General features: G+C 44.3%; 2 protein-coding genes across 4 annotated transcripts in view; one reads left to right on the top strand and one right to left on the bottom strand.

Moving 5' to 3' along the window:
• The window catches only part of Angpt2 (angiopoietin 2), a 51247-nt gene extending 38861 nt beyond the window's left edge, over positions 1-12386 (top strand). Inside the window, exons 6-9 of the mRNA XM_046460545.2 lie at positions 4535-4636; positions 5126-5292; positions 8508-8638; positions 10960-12386. Coding sequence (XP_046316501.1) covers positions 4535-4636; positions 5126-5292; positions 8508-8638; positions 10960-11120 — 561 coding nt within the window. The 3' untranslated portion in view covers positions 11121-12386. The remainder of the gene's footprint in view (positions 1-4534; positions 4637-5125; positions 5293-8507; positions 8639-10959) is intronic.
• Positions 1-18116, bottom strand: part of Mcph1 (microcephalin 1) — a 198010-nt gene that overhangs the window by 100392 nt on the left and 79502 nt on the right. For 2 of the 3 annotated variants that reach the window (XM_046460532.2, XM_058584852.1), the window contains exon 12: positions 13840-13917. In XM_046460532.2, coding sequence (XP_046316488.1) covers positions 13840-13917 — 78 coding nt within the window. Of the gene's footprint in view, positions 1-13815; positions 13918-18116 lie in introns of all 3 variants that reach the window. The other variant, XM_046460525.2, reaches the window with a different exon arrangement.

The following is an 18116-nucleotide window of genomic DNA, read 5'->3' as shown; positions in this document are numbered from 1 at the left end:
ACAAGACCTTTAAAGAAGAACTAATACCAATACTCCTCAAATTATTTCATGAAATAGAAAAAGAGGAAACACTTCCAAACTCATTCTATGAGGCCAATACCACCCTGATTTTAAAACCAGACAAAGACACTTTAAAGAAAGGAAACTTCAGACCAATATCTAATGAACATAGATGCAAAAATCCTCGATAAAATTCTGGCAAATTGAATATAAAAACGTATCAAAAAAGATTGTGCACCATGATTGAGTGGGGTTCATTCCAGGGATGCAAGGTTGGCTCAACATATGGAAATCAATAAATGTAATTCAGCACATCAATAGACTCAAACATAAGAACCATATGATCATCTCAATAGATGCAGAAAAAGTATTTGACAAAATACAGCCCCCCTTTATGTTCAAAACACTAGAAAAATTAGGGATAACAGGAACATATCTCAACATCGTAAAAGCTACCTATGCTAAACTCCAACATCATTCTAAATGGAGAAAAATTGAAAGCATTCCCTCTAAAAACTGGAACAAAACAGGGATGCCCTCTTTCACCACTTCTATTTAACATAGTTCTTGAAACACTGGCCAGACAATTAGACAGATGAAAGAAATTAAAGGGATACAGAGAGGTAAAGAAGAACTTAAACTAGCACTATTTTCTGACAATATGATTCTATACCTAGAGGACCCAAAAAGCTTCACCAGAAAACTTCTAGACCTAGAAAATGCCACCAAAGTAGCAGGATACAAAACCAACACCCATAAATCAAATTCAATTCTGTATATCAGTGACATATTCTCTGAAAGGAAAACTACCCCATTTACAATAGCCTCAAAAACAAACAAACAACAAAAAAAAACAGGGCTGGGGATGTGGCTCAAGCGGTAGCGCGCTCGCCTGGCATGCGTGCGGCCCAGGTTCGATCGTCAGCACCACATACAAAGATGTTGTGTCTGCCGAAAACTAAGAAAAATAAATATTAAAAACAAACAAACAAAAAAACACCTCGGGAATCAACCTAATGAAAGACGTGAAAGACCTCTCCAATGAAAACTATAGAACGCTAAAGAAAGAAATTTAAAAAGACCTTGGAAGATAGAAAGATCTACCTTGTTCTTGGATAGGCAGAATTAATATTGTCAAAATGATTATACTACCAAAAGTGGATCAAGGACCTAGGAATTAAACCAGGGACACTGTGTCTGTTAGGAAAAAAAAAGAAAAAAAAACAACATAAGCCCAAATCTCCATCATGTCGGATTAAGCCCTCCCAATTAGACTCCTTAGCACGATAATTAGTATCAAGAATCAATAAATAGGAAGGATTCAAACTAAAAAGCTTCTTCTCATCAAAAGAAACAATCAGTGAGGTGTATAGAGAGCCTACTAATTGGGAACAAATTCTTATCACACGCATGACATAACAATCAATCAACAATTATATGAAAAATGTTCAACATCTCTAGCAATTAGAGAAATGCAAATCAAAACTACTCTAAGATTTCATCTCACTCCAGTCAGAATAGCAGTTATTAAGAATACAAACAACAATAAGTGTTGGCGAGGATGTGGGGAAAAAGGTACAGTCATACACTGCTGGTGGGACTGCAAATTGGTGCAACCACTCTGAAAAGCAGTATGGAGAATCCTTGGAAAACTGGGAATGGAACCACATTTTACCTAGCTATCCCACTCCTTGGTCTAAACCCAAAGGACTTAAAAATAGCATACTGTAGTGATGCAGCCACTTCAATATTTATAGCAGCACAATTCACAACAGCTAAACTGTGGAACCAACCTAGAAGCCCTTCAGTAGATGAATGGATAAAGAAGATGTGGCTATATACACAATGGAATATTATTCAGCATTAAAAGAGAATAAAATCATGGCATTTGCAGGCAAATGGATGAAGCTGGAGAATACAACATTAAGTGAAATTAGCCAAGCCCAAAAAACCAATGCCAAATGATTTCTCTGATTTAAGGATGCTGATCCATAATATGCTATGGGGGTGGGGAATGCGAGGATTAAATGAATTCTAGATAGGGCAAAGGGGAAAAGGGGAGGGAGGGGGCAAAGGGGTAGGGAAGTTGGTGGAATGAGATGGCCATCATTACCCTAAGTACATGTAAGAAGACACAGAGGATGTGACTCTACTCTGTATACAACCAGAGATATGAAAAATTGTGCTCTATGTGTAATATGAATTGTAATGCATTCTGTTGTCATATATAACAAATCAAAAATTTTTTAAAAAGTGAGGGCTTCCCTCAAAGAACATGGGACAGCTCTGCATAGCAGAGTACCCAATCTTGCCCTGGGTCATTTAATTCAAGAAATGAATTTTCAATAGTTCTTTGGACAGATCTTCTTCCAAAAGGCCCAAGTATTGCAACTTTAATTTTTGAAATTTAATTAGTTTTCTGTAGAAGATAGACACGGCAACAGGGCATCTATCAGGAGCACGAAGACAGTGCACCCGCACTGTGCTTTTCCAGTCCTGATACAGTCTGTTCATTATCCCCCACGTGTCTCCTGGCTATGTGGACAGCCGAACACGCCCTCTGTATGTTTAATGACCAATTTCACCCAAATACATCTGTTTTTACAAATCCTCTGATTTTTAACAAATCTAGACGAAGTATTAAAAAAATGTTCTAAGAAGCTGATGGTGACAACTAGAGGAGTCAGACAGATGGTGACGTGGATCAAGTTGACTTTGCAGACTTGACTCCCGTGGAGTCTTCTCCACAGGAGAGAGGGCACATCCTTAGGTGTCACTAGTTACATGGTGCCTCTTGGCACTGAAGAGTCGAAGGTTCCAGAATGAGGGCAGGCCCACTGAGAGCCATGCCAATGCTTCCCCTCACCACCAAGCCCTTAGGTGCCAGAGGACTGACCACTGTGCACACACATTCCTCACCCCAGCATGCTCACCCACCTACTTATTCCATGGATTTACAAAGCCCGTGGGCAGAATGGAGCAGCACTGTCCACTTTGTTGACCACAGGCAAATCAGGAGGCAGTGTGACTCATGAGCCAATTTCCAGTTGAGCTGAACAGAGGGACTTTTGGCCTATGAACAAAGGGTCGAGCTTCTCTTGTTTTGGGCAGCATGATGCAATGTAAATATATTATGCAGGAATTAAAGGGGCCTCTTCAGACCCTGTATGCTATGGAGCAGCTGCCTGCCTTGATCAGTCCATCAATTTCAACTGATCCTTTTGGAAATGCAGAACGCATCTCAGTAGTCGTGCAGGGTTAGGGTCTGGCACAGTGCTGGAAGAGGGGAGTGGGATTCCTGTGACAATTAATGAAGTCACATCAATACAATGTGATAATAAGGGGATTCCTTTAGCAGATCCAATTTTTAGAGTTGACTAATCTATGGAAATAATTTTCTCATCCATAATTGTGATTTTCTTTCATGGCACCTATCTTTCCAAAGGTTCACTAGACAGGGCAACTTGAACCTGTGACCTTTGTAGAGGTATAGGACTGTGAGGGAGAAAAGCCCTTGCAGAACAGGGTGGCTCAGTCACAGTTCTCTGGCTCCATGGTGATGATGTACAGGCAGCCTGCTCGGCTTCCGGGCTCCAGCTTCCTCACATGTGCAACACAGGAGCAGGACCAGGGGCTCCTTGGTTCTCATCTAGCTCTCACCCTTAGATCCTAATTCAAAAACACAGCTCCCACTTAAGCTTACCCTGCCCAAACTGGCTCCCTTACTCTCCAAAAGACCATGGAAAACGACAAAGGAAGAATGTTTATGATTGCCCTTCAACTTTAATATTTCTTACCTCGTATGCTGTAAAGAAATTATCTTACTTTTGGGAAAATTTTTCTTATTGTCCTAGTATAATCTCATTATTGAAAACTATTTATGTAATCTTATTTTCAGGGGTTTTTAATTTCATAATAAAACTCCAGCTGAGTTGAAACTGAGCATGCATGCACTTAGCCCAAGAAAGAATTCTATGTTCTGGACAAAGTTTAAACCCACTGAGCCAGCTCAGAGGCAGGAATAAAGAGTGTCAGGAAGAAAAATACCATGGGTGATGTGCATAGTGCAGAGAGGCCTGAACCCGGGGGCCCGGCCGCCTGGCCCGGCTCTGGCCCACTGTGCTGGCACACTGGTGCCCCAGGGCCCTCTGCTCAGCGGTTCTTATTGCACACAGAGGCAGCCTCAGCTCCAGCAAGGACGCAGCAGGGTCCAGGGACTCTTCAGTGGAAGAGCATCCCCTTTGCCAACTCCACAGGGAGGGCAGGGACAGGGAAGCACTGACAGTGTCGCAAGGCTGAGGACACAGGTTGGGGGTTCTGGACCTGCTGAAGGTGTGGATGGAGGGCCATCTGCTGGAATGCCTCACTCACAAAGAATCTCTCAGGAAACTGTATGGGGGTCATCTAAGGGCTAAGATTCACCCCATCCTTCTCCCAGAGACCCTGTGGACGCAGCTCCCAGCAGGGGTCCACACTTCTGTTCCCAGGATGGAGTCCCAGGTCTCTGGTGTGACTGTGCCCTTCCCTTTCACAGGCCTACTGCGACATGGACACCAGTGGCGGGGGGTGGACCGTCATCCAGCGCCGCGAGGATGGCAGTGTCGACTTCCAGAGGTCGTGGAAAGAGTACAAAATGGTACGCATGTCCCTTAAAGCAGCTTGAAAGAAGTGAGTTCCTCTGTGTATACTAGCTTTCAAGGTCCTCAGAGCCTTAGTTGCAGTCCCAAAACCAACCAATGACTTTGAGGCAGACTTTTAGGAAAGATTCTTTCCAGGGGTGCTGCTGTCTCCCCATTCAGGAGTAGTCGGGTCCACCCAAGTGAGGCTGCGTTTGCTCTCAGGCCAGCCCCAAGTGAGCAGCTGCACCATGTGCTGACCCGGGTAGGTGCACCTGCCCTGGTTGTGCTACTTGTGTCACTACTGGCTTTCTTCCAGGAATACCTTAGCTCCTTAAAACTGATGTTTTAAAAATCCACTGTCCTCTAAGAAAGGTTCTGCGTCTGTGCAGCACAGGGAGCGGGAGGCTCTGCTGATTGGCAGATTGTCCAAGGGAAAGAGATACACTGTTGATTTCAAGTACACAAAGAGAAACTTCGTGAAGTGAATGAACTCTGCTTGGGCCCAGGGCTTTGGCGACCCCTCCGGAGAGTACTGGCTGGGGAACGAGCTGGTCTCACAGCTGACGAACCGGCAGCGCTACCTGCTCAGAATACACCTGCGGGACTGGGAGGGCGGCGAGGCGTACTCGCTGTACGAGCACTTCTACCTGTCCAGCGAGGAGCTCAACTACAGGTAAGTCCTTGGGATCGGAAAGAACTGGGGGATGTTCTTATTCCAGAACCTGAGATCCACGTTGAACTAGCCAAGATTTAGACACAGACCGCCTCTGACTCATTACTGTCTTTAGGTAAGTTTCCCAGTTTTCAAATCTAACTTTGTTATGACAATACTAGGGAAACTTTTTGGAATTTTTTGGTTGTGCTTCCTGTGATCTTCAGAGACCAGACCCTCCAGGGCGGATGGTGGTGTCCACACCCACCCAAACAATAAGTGAATGCCGAGTGTCCCTATGATGACATGTAACGTGGCTATCGTGACAGATGGACACCTGGGACTATGTTGTTTTCTCCCAAAGGACATTAATATTTTTTTTTTTGAAGTTTAAACACATCTAATTGTTGTGTTCAATTTCAAATTTGGGGTTACTTGACAAGTTTAAAATGAGGTGGATGTTTACTAGGCTTCCTCTTTTCTCTAAAGTACATCTTATCCACAGCACCCCTTTAATATTTGTGCTGTCTCCACACATTGGGTGGCAAAAATCTTAAATGTTCCAATGACGTGTGGAAACCTGACCAGGATTCTGGCTCTGAGTGCCAGCAGGCAAGACCGGGCAGCTCAGGAGCAGAGGCACCCCCAGGCACTCCCTGTGCAGTGTATGTGGCAGGGAGCCACTGGGAGGATGTGGGACAGTGGACTGGTGGCACCCAAGGAACACATATGAGAAAAGCCGTCACCAATGCCACCCCACAGCAGCCCAAAGAGCGCAGGCTCCTGGGGTTTGGTAACCACGGAGCACCTACTGTGAGGCCACAGGAGCAAATAGAGCCCAAAAGAGCATCACAGACAGCAGTTCTCACCTGGCCTACAGTTGTTCATTGATGCCCAACCCCTGCAGGCCTGGGGTGGCTTCCTAGGGAGCTGGCTGCAAGCCCAGGTACCTGACCAGACCCCTGGAAGTGATACGACGCCCAGGGTGCCCTGCTCTAAGGCAGCGGACCCGAATTCAGAAGCATGCCTTGAGAGCAGATAAACACTGTGTGACTTTTTTTAAAAAGTCCATGGAGCGCAGTCCATCAATTCTCATTAGAGAGCAGGCTCCCTTGGAGATGAACAGAGATAGTGTCTGGGCCTTCCGGTGGGTCCCACTCAACTGCAAAGGCATCAGAACGTCCATGCGTTCAGAGACATGAGTGGTCAGTCCTTGTGTTACCTCCAAGTTAAATATTTTTTCAACTGGGAACAGTTAGGTATCTACAATAGGAATTTTTAAAAAAAGAAACACAAAAATTAAGGATTAGACTGTTTGGATAAGAAGATTTTACAAAATGGGTCGTTACCCTTGTATGCTGACACTGTAAAAACATTTTAAACTGGAGATGGATCTTAACAGATATTTCCTTTAGAAATGTAATCAAATTTTGGACATGCCACTCTAAAAACACACATGGGTTGAAAGCGTAATATACTTGGAAATGTAAAATAGATTAAAAATTACTATCCTAAGAAACATGATGCTACTGAGAGGAGAATCGTGATGGGATCATGAGTTTTGATGGCTGCAATGTTTCAGAATGTCAAGTGTGTATAAGCAGGTGCTTTTCCCCCATGAAGAAATGTCCCTAAGTGATGGAAAACTGTGAAGTACCCATTATAAGACCTGGATAAATTCATCAACAGAATGAGATTCTTTTTAACTCAAATGTGTTTGTACATGAAACCTTCAATATTGTTTAGTTTTCACCAACAACATCACTGCAGTTTTATGAAAACACTGAGATTTAACTGTTAAATGTTGCATTACGTCCTTACCCCACAGTCATGAAAAAAATCAACCAGAACCAACTTAAAGCAATTTCCAGAGTATAGCTATTTTTATAGTCAAATTTAAGAGAAAGCAAAGTGATTGACACAAGAGCTACTCAGAACCCACACCTGGGGACCTCACTGGACAGGCCCCTCACCCTGACCTTTACAGCTATACCCCTGCTAAGGCGGGCACCGGCGTGGAAACAACAGAGGAGCAGGGTGTACCTGGGGCGGGTCCCAGGGCCACAACTTACTCTGGACTTTGGGCAAGTTTGTCTCTCTGAACCCTGATGGCTTCCTATGTAAGAGCAGCGGTGGCTCCCGGCTCTGGGGCTGTCAGGAGCACTCAACACGCCCGCCTGCCTGCATGCCTGGGACCAGCCAACCTCCCCCTTGTCCTGGCACTCCTTGCCAACAGGAACACTTAAAAAAATTCTGCAGTTTCCAAGGAGGTGGTTAGCAACTGTCAGCAGGTCTCATAAAATAAGCACAACTTTGGGGCTTCAAGTATCGTTCTCCTGCAACACGGCAGGGCCCTGGCCCGGGTCTTCCTGTTCCCGTATCTCCATCAGGTCATGGCACCCTATGACACGGAGCCTGGTGCTCTGGTTCACCCCTCCCGCAGCCATGCCCATCATGGAAAGCAAGCTCTGATCTGCCCCAAACCATCCACCTGTGGGCTTTCTGAGGCAGTGACTAGAGTACGGTTATGGGAAGATTCTACAAACCACAAGGAGTCTTCCACCTTTCCTCAGGGTCTCTTTGCATGCACAGCGATGACGATGAACGCCATACTTGTGCAATATTCTACAAGTATGTGCTGCTATCTGGTGTCCCAGTAAAACATTTCCTCCTTTCTCATGGCTGAACAGGTTGACCACACCACAGTAGAGAAATGGGGCAAAGCAAGGCACATGGTTTATTTTCTCTGCAGTTCTATTGATTCCAAACTCAAGGACCATCCTTTGTCTGCTCCCCTCTCTGTGCCACCCCCACCCCTACTGGAAACAATGAGTTTGAGGCTGGTCAGCGTCTTGGACTCCTTTCCGTGTGGATAAGGACTGGTGCCCCCTGGGGCGGGGGGAGGTCCCTCCATGCTGCAGCCCACTCTTCTGTTTATCTGAAAGCAGCAGGAAAATCAATTACAGGGCCCTTCAGTCCCTGTTGATGCTTGTGCAAGTGATATGTGTTGAAGTTTTCACAAAAACATCCCTCTTTGCTGAAGGATTTGATGATAAGTTGGTTCCTGTTTATACCAGTGCAAACTATTTTGTCCAGGGTAGGCACTGAAGTCCACTGGCCAGTCCACAGCACGCTGCTGTAGAATGGAATTCTTCACTATGAGAAATTTTCCACTACGGTAAACCAATGACCCGAGCCAATTACGGTTTTTATTTTTTCCTTTTGCATGCTTACAGGATTCACCTTAAAGGACTTTCAGGCACAGCCGGCAAAATAAGCAGCATTAGCCAGCCAGGAAATGACTTTAGCACAAAGGATGCGGACAACGACAAATGTATCTGCAAATGCTCGCAAATGCTGACAGGAGGTAGGGCGACTCTTCTGTATGGGCAAGGGACACTTTGAAAGTGCAAAAGCCTGGCAGCTGGGACTCCAAATGTGACTAGTAACAATGTCCAAAATTTCATAAATAGACATACTACCTTGATATAGGCAAATTTGCTTTTCACTCTTTTAGACGGTTAGTTTGGAGTAAGAGTGCAGGGCTGGAAGGGCCGGCAGCTGGCAGCTGGGGGGCCTCAGTATTCTCTGAGCTTTCCCGAGTGTGCTCTTGCTGCACATCAGACGTCACAGAGATGCCCAAGTCCCATTTCGCCTCATTTCTAGTCACCAACAATGTTTGAACAAGGAATTTTCAGTTGTCTTTTATTGGTGAGAATTTCACTAGAATAAGAGCAAAGACTTATGAACACAAAGAAACTATCAACCCATTTTATCAGTGCCTCAGATGTAAATGAGTGAGTGTTCACTTTAAATCAAGGTCTTTCTTCTTTTCCACCTTTTGTGTCAGATTGCTTTAAAAACGGAAACGGAAGCCATCCCCAGGAGCCAAAGGCTGTTGCAGCCGTCACTTAGATAGCAGATTGGTGAGCCACTTAAGAGCTCAGTGATGGGGACCAACTGTTAGAAAGCTCACCCTTCTGATTGTTGAAGGTTTAGAAATTGAATATCGGGAACCAGCTGGTAGTGACTCAGATAAGGGAGAAGTGTGACAAACGCTGTCAAGTTCCTTCTTAAAAACACTAAAATAGCACCAAGAGTTCTGCCAACAGTGCACACAGAAATTGGCAGGGACTAATTCGTGAGAATAAACTGAATGAGCAAAAACGGATTCACTACACTCAGGAAGGGCAAAGGCGAGAGCGGTGGCCAACCGCCTCTCAGGACAAGGGACACGAGACCAGCAGCGCTCAGCCCAGCCTATGCCGTTCGGCTCTTCAGGGACCATTCGTAGTCAAAAGGAGGGTGTTTTTATGGAAATAAAGTGAAACCCAGTAGTTTCCCTAAGTCCAAACTTCATGTCTTTACCACCTCAAGAACTCGGCCCCTGAGGTGGCAGTTGCTGCCTGGTAACACGGAACGTCCCCCAGCTCGGAGGCTTTAAGGAGAGACAGTCACTGCTGCCCCACTTGCTAGACCTGTTTCTGTGGTGCTTTCCAGAACTCCCACAGGCCCAATGGCTACTCAAGAGCAGGGAGTCACATAAACGATCAAGAAACAGTATATTTTTTTTATACAAATAGAGATTTAGGGGCTGAGAGTGGAAATACAGGAGAGACGGGAGAAGAAAGGAGCCCAAGGGGACAGTGGGGTGGGGCCAGACTACGAAGGGGCCCACTTCCACCTGGTGGTCTGGCCATGAAGAAGCTGTGGCCTAATGTGCAGCCAGATATCTGTTTGGGTGTGATTTCTGGAGAGGGGCAGATGGTGGGCTCTGGGGGGGCCACATCTGTCACTCTGCCATATCACAAGGATTCCGGGTAACATACAAGCTTCCCACCACATTTCCATTAATCTGAGGCATCTCAAGGAACAGAATCCACAGCAGGAAGTCAGTCAGGCGCTAGGGAGATAAGTAGCACTCACATCCAATGTGTATACATTAAAGATATGTTTTGCATTAGAATTCTTTAAAGGAATAAAATGTTACAGATAAGTCAAAGGCCACCCCATGGATACCGCCCCCACCTTCCGCTGGGGGAGCCCCGAGCTGAGGTTCACTCGCTTCATCTATTTTACCAAGTGTGGCATTATCAAAAATAGTCATGTTATAGTTTTCTGTATTACAAAAATTAACAGACATGGTATCAAACCCAAATCTTTACACATGCAAACCAAGGTCCTTTCTTCTGGCCAGCCCTGGCCCTGGTTTGCCACCTGTGGGCCCTGCCCAGAGTGAAGGCAGGAGGGCATGCTCTGCTCGCTGTGCTCCGGCTCAGACAGCACCCACTCCCACCCTCCTTTTTAACCAGCTGCAACAAGTCCTTTCCTTGGGTGTTTCAGCCCCCATGCTGCTGGGAGGGATGCAGTCCTGGCCTGATGATGGCCATCTCAGGGTTCCTGAGGTTCCCAGGACCTCTACTTCCCAAGGTACCAGGTCTCGACCAAAGCAGGTGCCCGTGGACGAGGTGCCTTTCCACGAAGCCCAAGAGGAAAGGAGTGCGAAGGCGCGTGAGAACACTTAGCTGTCAGCACTGGGACCTGGGTGTGTGGCTGGGAGCACACTCAGCACTGTGGTGTACTATGCCCGTGAAGATGCCCAGGCCTGCTGGAAGGCCTGGGCATGACCGCCAGTGCACGGAGCTGGCATCCCTGGGTCCTAATTCCTTCTGCGCTTTGCCTCCACAGGCTGGTGGTTTGATGCATGTGGCCCTTCCAACCTGAACGGAATGTACTATCCACAGAAGCAGAACACAAATAAATTCAATGGTATTAAGTGGTACTACTGGAAGGGGTCAGGCTACTCGCTTAAGGCCACCACCATGATGATTCGACCGGCGGATTTCTAAATGCCGTAGGCATACCCCAGAAAGACTGTGCTGGATTCTTCCCACAGCTAATCCCAAAGCACTGAAAGACACTGCTGCACTCCATCCCTCACCTGAGACAGCGCTGGGTGCCCACGGGCCCATGCTCCAGACGACAACCTCAACATCATCGCTGACCCGCACCACTTAACGAGCCAAAGCAAAACCCAAACTAGCAAGGACCTGGCACTGTGGTCTGGTGGACACCTATGCGAAGATGAATTCACGGCTGAGAGAGTGACAATTCAGACTCTGCTGTCACAACCAAGAATGTCACGCTCGAGTTCATCAGTAAATAACTGGAAAACAGAACACTTGTGCTACATAGTAGAGATAATCTTGGAACGGATCCTCTAAGCACTGTTTATGGGTTGTGTAAATATCCACGTGTCCTGAATTCAGCAACACTATCACAATTACAAGGAAGACAAACTTCTCTAAGCCATAAAAATACACTATATATTCAGGGATTTTCTCATTAGTGGTTATTAGCAGTTTAATATTTGGAAATAACAGTGCATTTTTACTCCTCTTAGCTACTTTAAATTTTCATTACCCAAAACAGCGTATTTACTTATCTGTTGACAGCTTAGTTTTAAGTTAATGCTGAAATACATATTTCAAATTGTATGCCATTTTAGTTTCTATGAAGATTGTACTATTTTTTTTTTCCAGTATGGCTGTTAAATATGAAGGTATTTTAGTAATTAAATATAACTTATTAGGTGAGATGATTATGTTTAACTTTTATAATAATATTTACAATTTTGTAATTTGGTTACAAAATACCTGTGCCTTATTACAAGGAAAAGTTTGATTTTCAATGAAGAAAATTATGCACTTTACTATCTTCTCAGACTATAGGATTTTCTCAGTATTCTAATACAGACATGTACTTTCTCTTCTAGTAAGCTCTATTTTAGAAAACTGAGCTAAATTTAATTTGTGGTTTAGAAAAACATTCCATTTAAGACATTGACAAAGTTATAGACTCACCTCTGATTCTATTTAAGAAAAAATATTTGCATTACTGTTCATCAGCAAACTGAAAAAAAAAGTGTTCTAGAATGCAAAAATAAAATCTGATGTTCATGAAATAAGCAAACGTTTATAGAGCATTTTACGAACACAACTTATGCTCACAACTGCAAAACTTTAGGTCCCACTGTTTCAGTTCCTTTTAAAGGTTTTGTAGTAGAATTAATGCAATGAACATCTGAGGAATAAATGTAGGAGCAATTTCTCAGATGTTTACTTTCGAGTCCATGTTGTGAAGTTTGGATTCACCTGCGGCCAGCGTTCCCTGAGTTTGTCTCCACCTCCTACTGTTCCACCACTGCCTTTTTCTTTATTCAGTCTTTCTTCCTTTTCACTCCTAAGTTCCTCCAGACTTAGCCTGGGGGCCCTCACATTTCACTATGCCTTCTGAGTTAAGCTGTGGGCACTGCTCTCCCTTCTGCCATGTCTCACTTTCCCAACGATGTAGGGGGCGAAGAACGCTCCTGAGAACTATTTCCACAACTGCATTTAAGAAGGCTTTAAAAATTCAACAGGCGTATCACGGCTTTGTATCAAGTTAAAAAAAATGTGATGATAAGAAAATTTCACAACTTCACAATACAGTAAGCTTCTGGTGTTTCCATGACTACAATGATGGATATGGACTTGGGGAAATGGTAACAGGAAAAACCGGCAGCAACATGATTAATTTGTATCAATTTCTCAGGCAGCAGAAAAAATGGATTTCCAAAACAGACCTCACAATGTTACTCAGAGCTCTATTCTCTTATGACAGAAATGAGAAGAATCTGTTTGCACTTTACACTTCAATTCCTAATAGTATTCAAACAAACAGTCTTGCTAGGAGGAATTTTTTTCTCTCCTTAAGAAAACACTGACAAAGTTGAAAGGAAATCAAAACAGTAATCTTAAAAATGAAAACAAAAACAATTTAACAACCCAGATAACGGCAATGGCTGGAGAGCAGAGTTCAGTTTCTTGCTATATTACAGTCAGAGGGCCGGTCAGCAAATACACAACAAATGGCAGATACAACCATCACTTATCTTCCAGATATTAATCTTTTGAAATAATAAACTGCCACAAACCAGTCAACATTCTTGAAAATAAAAGCCAACGTCTGTATAATCCTGCTTCCAAACAAGCCATAATTAACCCACTTCACTATTATTATTATTATTTTTTTTAAATTAGAACTTGGAAATTTTCCATTAACTGTTTGAAATATTTAAAAGTCAGTATAGTTGAAGTGAATTTAGGAAAATCAAAATATAAAGACCACATAATGATAGCAAGCCACAATTTTCATACCTATCAGTTTTGTCTCTGATAACAGTAAAAATGATTACTTTTTAAAACAGCAATATATAAGGCTACACCGTCAAGAATCCAGTTTGCTTATTTTCCTCAATTGTGTTCCTGAGGTTCCCAGGGCCCCTACTTTAAATTCATATTTAAATTTAAATTAATATTTAAATTTCTGGAGACACCACATCTCTCAGTACTCTTTCAGGGAGTACTTTCATATCCTCACACGTGACCTCCTGAATAGACAACAGGTGTGAAGTTCTGCGGCTACGTCTTTCTCATTTGAGCAAGACTGCTCTGGACTTAGTCAGCAGAGCTCACGCTTATAGCAATACTAGATTGCATTTACCATCCAAAACATTATCTGACTCACGGGAGCGGCAGGGAAGTGGTTAAAAAGCTCAAAGGGCTCCTCGGAAATCCAGTGACCCATCTCCAAAGACAACAGGACCTGTGAAGGACACAACAAGCAGAACATTGATTACACATTCATCAGGCTCTTCGTGGGCAACAGCCACTCTGATGACAGTAAAAACAGACACAGCACCACAGCGAGGACACAGGTCTGAAATGCATGTGTCTCCAACACCCATGTGTACTCAGATGTGTTAAGGATATTAACACTTGGTCAAGAAAAAACTCAGAGTGACTAGAAATTGAGTCATTATCTTAGTGAGCCAAAGAATTAAACAAGGCCCTGGGTTTGAGTCTCTGTGTCACAGAAATAAAAAATACGTAAGTAAATGAGATTTAAAAATTGGGAGAAGATACAACACAAGCCAAATTTAAAAAGTGATCCTTTAGGATTAGGACTTGCTGCTAGCATTAGCTGATGTGTTCAGGAGAAGGTGTCAGGAAGTAACCCTTCCTAGAGTGCAGAAGACTAAGCGTCTCATCAGTAAGATTCATGTTCATCACCACAATTCCATCAATACTATTATTGGAATCCACACATTTTTAAATGATTAAAACAACATTTTCATTTTCAACTCAACAGTGCTTCATATTCTGCAGGCATCAGTATTCTATCACCAAACCCCTGAAATCTATGGGTTTCTACACACCAGTAGAATTTTACAGCTAAGAGACTCATGCTCGTCTTTGCATGCATCGTTCTTACATTCAGCAAGTCCATCCTTCCACCCAAAGTCTAAGCTCCTTTTGATGAATGACCAGGATATGAGACCTGTCTCCTCCTTTTTGATAATTTCTAAGGCTCAGTACCACCTACAGGAGATGTCTTTCCTCCTTCACATGCTAAAGCTAATACGTATTCAACGTGAGATAGCAACGTATTTTTTTCTAAGAAAGTGGGCATCACTGTGGAACAAATGACAAGAACAGGATTCGGAAGCTGAATACAATCCTCAGCACCTGCCAGTTCTGACTTTAAACAGCTGCACCATCTATTCATCTGTGAATAATTTAGTGAGACCACAAATAAAAACCCAAGCCAGGTCCCGGGACCACAGCCCCCAAACTAGAGAGTCCACACTCTGGTAAGGAGCCTGATGTAAACCATCCATGTTGGTTTTCCCACTCGGTGTCACGGAACCTTCATAATCAAATTTCTGGAGACTACCACATCTCTTAGTACCTCTTTCAGGGAGTACTTTTATATTCTCACATGTGACCTCCTGAATAGACAACGGGTGTTAAGCTGTCATTTGAGCAAGACAGCTCTGGACTTAGCTGAGCTCATGCTTACAATCATCCCAGATGGCTCCCAAACACCCTCGATGCAGGAGAGTCAAGACAAGCGGGGCTGACATTTCAAGCTGCATCTTACGTAATGCGTAAAAGGTCATTAGGCACAGAGAATGACAGGGAAAGGAGACAGGCGCTATTTACTTGTTTTTGGCTAGAAGTAGATGGTGCTTTGGAAAAATGCGAGGGAATGGGGTTGGGTTGGGTCCCCAGGGTGAGTTGTGAGAGCATACTGTTTCCACCGCAGTGCAGGGGTGGCACTGAGGAATGGCAAAAGCAGCCCAGGGCACCAGGGCCAGAAGCCCAGCCCCGTGAGGCAGGAGAAGCAGCTCTGGGGATGCTGGGCCCAAGACAACGAACGGGAACGGAGTATAATGTGGGAAAATCTGTCTCCAGCGGAGATGGAAAACAGCACGCTGTACTCTCGGGGACCCTGCTCAGTGTAACTGCTAGTCCTCAACTAGAACCTTGTACGCAGGAGTACTCTGTCATTTAAATCTCTTTCCATTTTCCCCTAGTTTATGTGGCTTAAACAACCTTAAACACAATGACAACAACAACAACAACAACAGCAAAAAAAAACCAGTTCAATGAAAGAAAGTATAGAGAACTGATAACTCCACACTGAAATCATGTTCTCATCTGGCTGTTTATGGCTGTTTTAAAACAGTTAAGTATTTATCTTCCTTTTATCAGCCCATGTATGTTATCATTTAGAGATACACAAGCAATTTGTGTGGATCTCTACAAACTCATATAATTAGTCCAGGAAATAAAACGAAGAAGTTTCAACATCAGGCTCCTTTCAGACAGGAGGCCCTGGGAAACAACGTGCTGGTGAGAGAAGCCAGGGAATGAGCCGTCTTAAAAACACGTGTGCCCTGAAGTTCAAATATAAACCACATTGAAATGTCAACTGAATTTAAACAAACTTGGAGTATATTCATGTTTCCTGAATTTATCCCTTTCCAAATGTTAAGAAAATAAAACTATAAGGCAAGCTATTAGAATTCTGGTAGGCAAATTGATAAATTTAATTTATATAGGCATCTCAAGAATTAATATCACAAAGACAGAAGATGCTAAGTTGATTGCTCTAAAATCATCATGTAAGAAATGCAATGTAAACCTCGAGCTCTGGACTCTCATTAGCCAAACGTATCTACCTTAGTAGAGTATCCAAAATAGACAACTCGACTTGTAAGACCACAGTTGGGCAGCACGTGAACTCAAAAACAAAAGGCTGACCCAACACATTTCCCATAACATATCTGAGAAAACAAAAATAACTGAGAAGCTAAATAAAGTGAGGAATGAGGCTGCGTGAACACAAAGGACCGAGTCCCGCGTTTATTACAGCCTTAAATGGCTGGGGAGTGGGGTGGGTATTTCAGCACCCACAGCGAGACTCAGCATCCTGTTGTAACACATTAGGTCATGACAAGGGTGTTTCTTTTTTGAAAAGAATATTGAATATATGATATTGACTTAATCTCAAACATTTGATGGCAGCTCTGTAGTGATTTAAGAACAAGATACTATGTGTCATTCAACAGTTACTTTAAAAAGACTACAGATACAAGGGAATAAGAATTTCTTGCAGGAATAAGAAAACTCAAGGGACAAGGGAATTTTTGATATTTTAAAATTATCATTGATAAAGCTCACGTTTTGCTGACGAATTTAGATAAGAACTATTGCTTTATTCTCAGATGAGCAGCTAGTAGTAGACGTCACTTTCCCTGACGTCGGGCTGGCTACACAGTTACTTCTACAGAATACCAACAGTCTTTCTTGTTCTGCACACATTGGTCACTCCGTGTGGACAGGGGTGGAGGTTGGCTGCAGCGCTCTCAGGCTAGAAAGAGGGACAGTTATCAATGCACATGAAGAGCAGCATGGCGGACACGGTGGACCAGGAAGAAGGCGGAGTGGCTCCAGTCAGGATGGCAAAGCAGAAGTACCATTTTGTTTCACCTGCTCCCAGTACTCAACCGAAACGGTGGAATTAAAAGGATAGGCAGAGTCCACAGAAGATGGGATGGAACGATATTTTGGAAGCTGTAGAGCAGATGGGTGAACAGGGGCTGATGAGAAGGCCTGAGCGCAGATCCGGAGAGGGAAGGAGCCAGGAAACACCCAATCTCCATCTGCTAATTTCCACAGTCTGAGAACTGTTGTTCCTAGACTCTGCAGAAATCGGGGCACAGAACAGGTAAAAGGGGCGACTTCTCACCCCCTGCCCCACTCTCCTCTGGAACAAGGCAACCCCCAAATGTATGACCTTCCTGAGGGCTGCGATGGGAAGCCCAGGGGAACATGCTGTGGTCCAGCCTCGCTCCGGCCACGTCAGGAATGACACCTCAGCAGGAGGACAGCCTTTCTGGGGAGACTTCTAGCTCAGACACAAAGGCACACATGCTAATGTGCGGACTCCCCCGCCCAACACCTCCACCCACATCAGAGGACCTGGGCTCCACTCCGGCCGCGTCCATCTGCTTCTCAGTGGCCTCTGTATTAAATGTGGTTTGATGCCCGTCTGAGAGTAGCCCCAGAAAGGAGAAGAGACCAAGCCACACAAAGGGAATCCCTGGGCTCATGGCCATGGGAAGGCCAGACGACGTCTGCTGGAGAGGTGGAGGGCAGCGCCACCAGGCATTCACCATGGGGTCGGGCGGCATCGAAAGGCTCTGGGATGTGCTGAGAGGCTCAAGGGGAGATTGTCACTCGGGTGCTTTACAGTGAATTAGTAACAGAGACAAAGAAAATGAGGCAATCAAAATAACTGTCGGTTATTAACTCGGAAAACAAAAACATGACCAGAAATGCAGGACAGCCACAGCACGTTAATGGCTCCATCCCCCCCACGGAACCCACACGGGGGTGTGCTACACATACAGGTGTCAAGCAAAAAACCATGACCATGCTGGGTAACCGGCAGGG

The sequence above is a fragment of the Marmota monax genome, unplaced genomic scaffold, assembly GCF_021218885.2.
Source record: "Marmota monax isolate L192 unplaced genomic scaffold, Marmota_monax_Labrador192_F-V1.1 WCK01_AAM20220418_F8-fsc00310, whole genome shotgun sequence".
Lineage (NCBI taxonomy): Eukaryota > Metazoa > Chordata > Mammalia > Rodentia > Sciuridae > Marmota > Marmota monax.
This window is presented reverse-complemented; position numbering and strand designations above follow the sequence as displayed.